The 3,524-nt window shown below is 39.9% G+C and overlaps 1 protein-coding gene across 1 annotated transcript; it reads right to left on the reverse strand.

Moving 5' to 3' along the window:
• Nucleotides 1-1,031: 1,031 nt before the first annotated feature.
• Nucleotides 1,032-3,162, reverse strand: Cldn8 (claudin 8). Its single transcript, XM_045148739.1, has one exon. It carries the CDS (start codon nucleotides 3,008-3,010, stop codon nucleotides 2,333-2,335), a length of 678 nt encoding a protein of 225 aa, XP_045004674.1. The 5' UTR covers nucleotides 3,011-3,162; the 3' UTR covers nucleotides 1,032-2,332.
• Nucleotides 3,163-3,524: the final 362 nt, after the last annotated feature.

The raw sequence follows: 3,524 nt of genomic DNA on the forward strand, positions 1-3,524 counted from the left end.
CATCCCTCATTTCCTATAAAGAGATGTGGGTTTTCTTGGGCTATGGCTTGTCTTTAGAGATTATTAAGATAAGAATTTGGTGGCTAGCTGGAAGGAAAATACTCTTCAAGAGTAAAAGATTTTTCTTTCTTTCTTTCTTTCTTTTTTTTTTTTTTGGTTTTTCCAGGTATGGTCTCATTCACTATGTATGCTCAGGGTGGCCTCAAACTCACAGCAATACTCCTACCTTTGGAGTGCTGGGATTGAAAGTGTGTACCACCAGGCCCAGCTGCGAATAGATTTCTTTTAACCATGTAAGGAAGAGATGAGAAAATGGTGGGGGGAAGGTGGGGTAAACTTCAGAGATGCTAAAACGTCAAATTCATAAAGAAAATTAATAGTGTTTCAGGGGAAAGTGGAGCTGCATAATAAGTTAACTGAGGAACACTGAGGTAGATTTCGAAGTTAAATGAATGCTTGATTTGAGATTGGGATTAAGGTGGGGTCTTTGGAGTTCTTCTTTCTTCTGCTTGTGAATGTTTTCACACAAAGTGGCAAAAGTGTACAAGACTCCTAACCACTTAAATATAGGGACTTCATCCATACGGGGAAAAAAAATAGCCAAAGCTTTTCCTAACATACAAAGATTATTTATAAACTAAAACCTGAAAACCATAAGCATTTATTAATTATGAACTCAATTCTTATGTTTTTATTTTACATAACTAAGTAGCTATTAGTCATCCCCATTTGTGAACTGAAAAAGATACATTATCAATAGTATAAAGGATGCAATGAAGTAATTCATATAAATATAATATGTGTTCCAAAACATAAATCAGTTTTATTAATTCCTATTACTTCTGAAAGGTTGAAAGCTATATGGACAACTCAGAAAAATCTAGAGATCAATACACAATATTTACAATATATGCATACCTTAATACCCAAGTAATTATCTTAAAATATTGTAGATATATTTTTGATCAAATATTAATATGAACCATTATAAGATACACTGATGTTAAATTGCACACTATCTCAAAATTAACAGAATCTATCATTAAACTACAAAACTAACAACATGAATTCTTTGAAAATACTTACAAAGTTATAAAACAGAAAAAAGAACATTGAGAGAATAGTAGATAATTATAAAGGGCTACACTTTTTAATACAATATATACAAAACATATAAAACACATAGTCATTTCACATAGACACATATAGATACAAACTGGCAAGTGAGAAGATATTTGCATCAAATTTGGCAGAAAAACATTAGTACACTTTGGTGAAACAGCAAAAATAGAACAAGTAAGGAAATTCATGTTTGACAGAAATGGAAAGACAACATAATTCAGGGGCAGGATAAAGTTTGAAAGGACTACTTTCACAGAGTTTTCTTTCCCCTTTTGGTAAGAAAATTAAAACCAAAACATATTAATTTACTCTTTGTCTTTTATATTGATAACATTACAAAGACTACATTCCAAAAGTTATCATGACATATATATATATATATATACCACCCTTCTCCAAACATAAAAGCTAAGATAAATTTACTTTCCTGAAATGATTAATTTTTCTTCAACCTCATAAATATCTCTCCTCTTAACACCACCCTGGCAAAGTCATTTGAAAAGGAAAAATCTCTTGACAAAATATCTATTTTTTAAAAGATGTTAATTAAATATACAAGAAAAGAATGGCCTCCAGGGGAAGGGAATAAAGGAATTAGGTCTTTTAACTCCTAGGGGCTGAAAAAGCAGGATATCAAAAAGCAATTTAGTTTCCTTTACACTGATGATTAAAGCCTTTATTTTAACCCTAATTATAAACGGAGTACATTCCTCCTTAAGCTGCTGTTAAGCAATTAATATCAGTCTTCTTCAATACCTGGTTCCCCTGAAAAGTAATAGTTGATTTCTGTGTCTTCAGTGTAATGGATTTGAATTTCACTTTAAATAGAACCACATAGGCTTGTCTCCATTTAGGTGAGATATAAAAGCCACACTCATCACCATATAAAATGCTATGACAGAGAAACCAGGGCTTGAGCTAACTGTCTTTAGCTCTTCCATTCTAAAGCAACAGGTAAAATGAGGAGCTGCAGGAACATTAGAAAAAGAAAAAAAATTACCTTACGTCCTAGCACCATCAAAGCAGTGTCTGCAATACCTCTTTCTGCTGAAAGGGTGTATGAAATCCTAAGTAGATGGTGCCTCCCTCCCTCCATCAGTGCTGTGCAGGGAGAATGGCACTGTGATGTTCTTTGGCTCTGTTCGAACCCCGTGGATGTCTCCATGGTTGGCGCAGTAACCTCGCGGGAGGCGTTGACTCATGTGGACATCTACACATACTGGCTTTTGGAGTATATGCTCGGCGACCTCTTCTCCAGGTGGAAACCCCTCTGGGTTGTGCGATGAGACGGGACTGAGTATCTGCCGCTGCTGCTCTTTTCAGTGCAGCAAAAGACACAACAGAACAGCGCTCCCCCTGCCAGCAGCACCAGGGCCGTGGTCCAGCCGATATAGAGGGCCTCTCCAAGTTCCCGTTTTTGGGCCATGTCCACTATGGGATTGTAGAAGTCTCTGATGATGGTATTGGCCACCCAGCTGACGGGGATGAGCACCACCAGGCCCGTGATGATGAAGGTGATGCCAGCTGTCAGCAGGATGCGGCTCTTCACCTCGTCATCATCCCCAGTGCACCTGGTACACTTCATGCCCAGGATGGCTGTCATGAAAGCCAGGAAGGACAGCACCGAGGCAGCGCACATCAAGCCCCGGGATGCCTGCAGATCGGGGGAAAGAGCCAGCAGGGAGTCGTAGACTTTGCACTGCATCCTGATGTTGGCGTGCCTCATGCAGTTCATCCACAGTCCTTCCCAGAGGTTCTCAAACACCACAATGTTGCTCCCGATGAAGGCAGACACTCTCCACTGAGGCATGATAGTGACAGCCACTGTGCCCACCATGCCAATGCCACCGAGCACCAGTCCAGCGATCTGCAGAACATAGGTTGCCATAGTGCCCTGGGCTTCGTCTTGTCAAACCAGAAGTCTGAGCCAGTAGGGTGGCTCTGAAGCAGGTTCTCTGAGCCTCTGGACCAAGACTTGCTTTCCTGTAGAAATGAGCTCAGAACCCAGTGTTTTCTCAACAAGAACTGCTTTGCTATTTGTAGCTAGATAAAATCCAGTGCTGGCCAGTAAGGCACCCCCCCCACACACACACACACCCCTTAACCCACATTGGCTCCAACAGTAAACTTGCAAATCAGGTGTGGCAACTTTCTTAGCCAATAACAGGGGGATGGTAGCTCAGGTGTGTCTAAACCAAAGAGTGATACTTGGAACAGTTGGACTTGCTTATAAACATTCTTTGTACTTCTCAGTTTTTCCAAGAAGACAGCAGTATGTTTACCTAGAGGCATAATTATGAGCGTTTGCACAATCATCAAGAAGTGAGGCAACCTCTCTTAAGAGTGAGAGAGGTGCTCCTTGGACAGCTCACTTGGGCTCTCTGAAGGCCTAAAATCAAACA

Source organism: Jaculus jaculus, chromosome 5 (genome assembly GCF_020740685.1).
Source record: "Jaculus jaculus isolate mJacJac1 chromosome 5, mJacJac1.mat.Y.cur, whole genome shotgun sequence".
NCBI lineage: Eukaryota > Metazoa > Chordata > Mammalia > Rodentia > Dipodidae > Jaculus > Jaculus jaculus.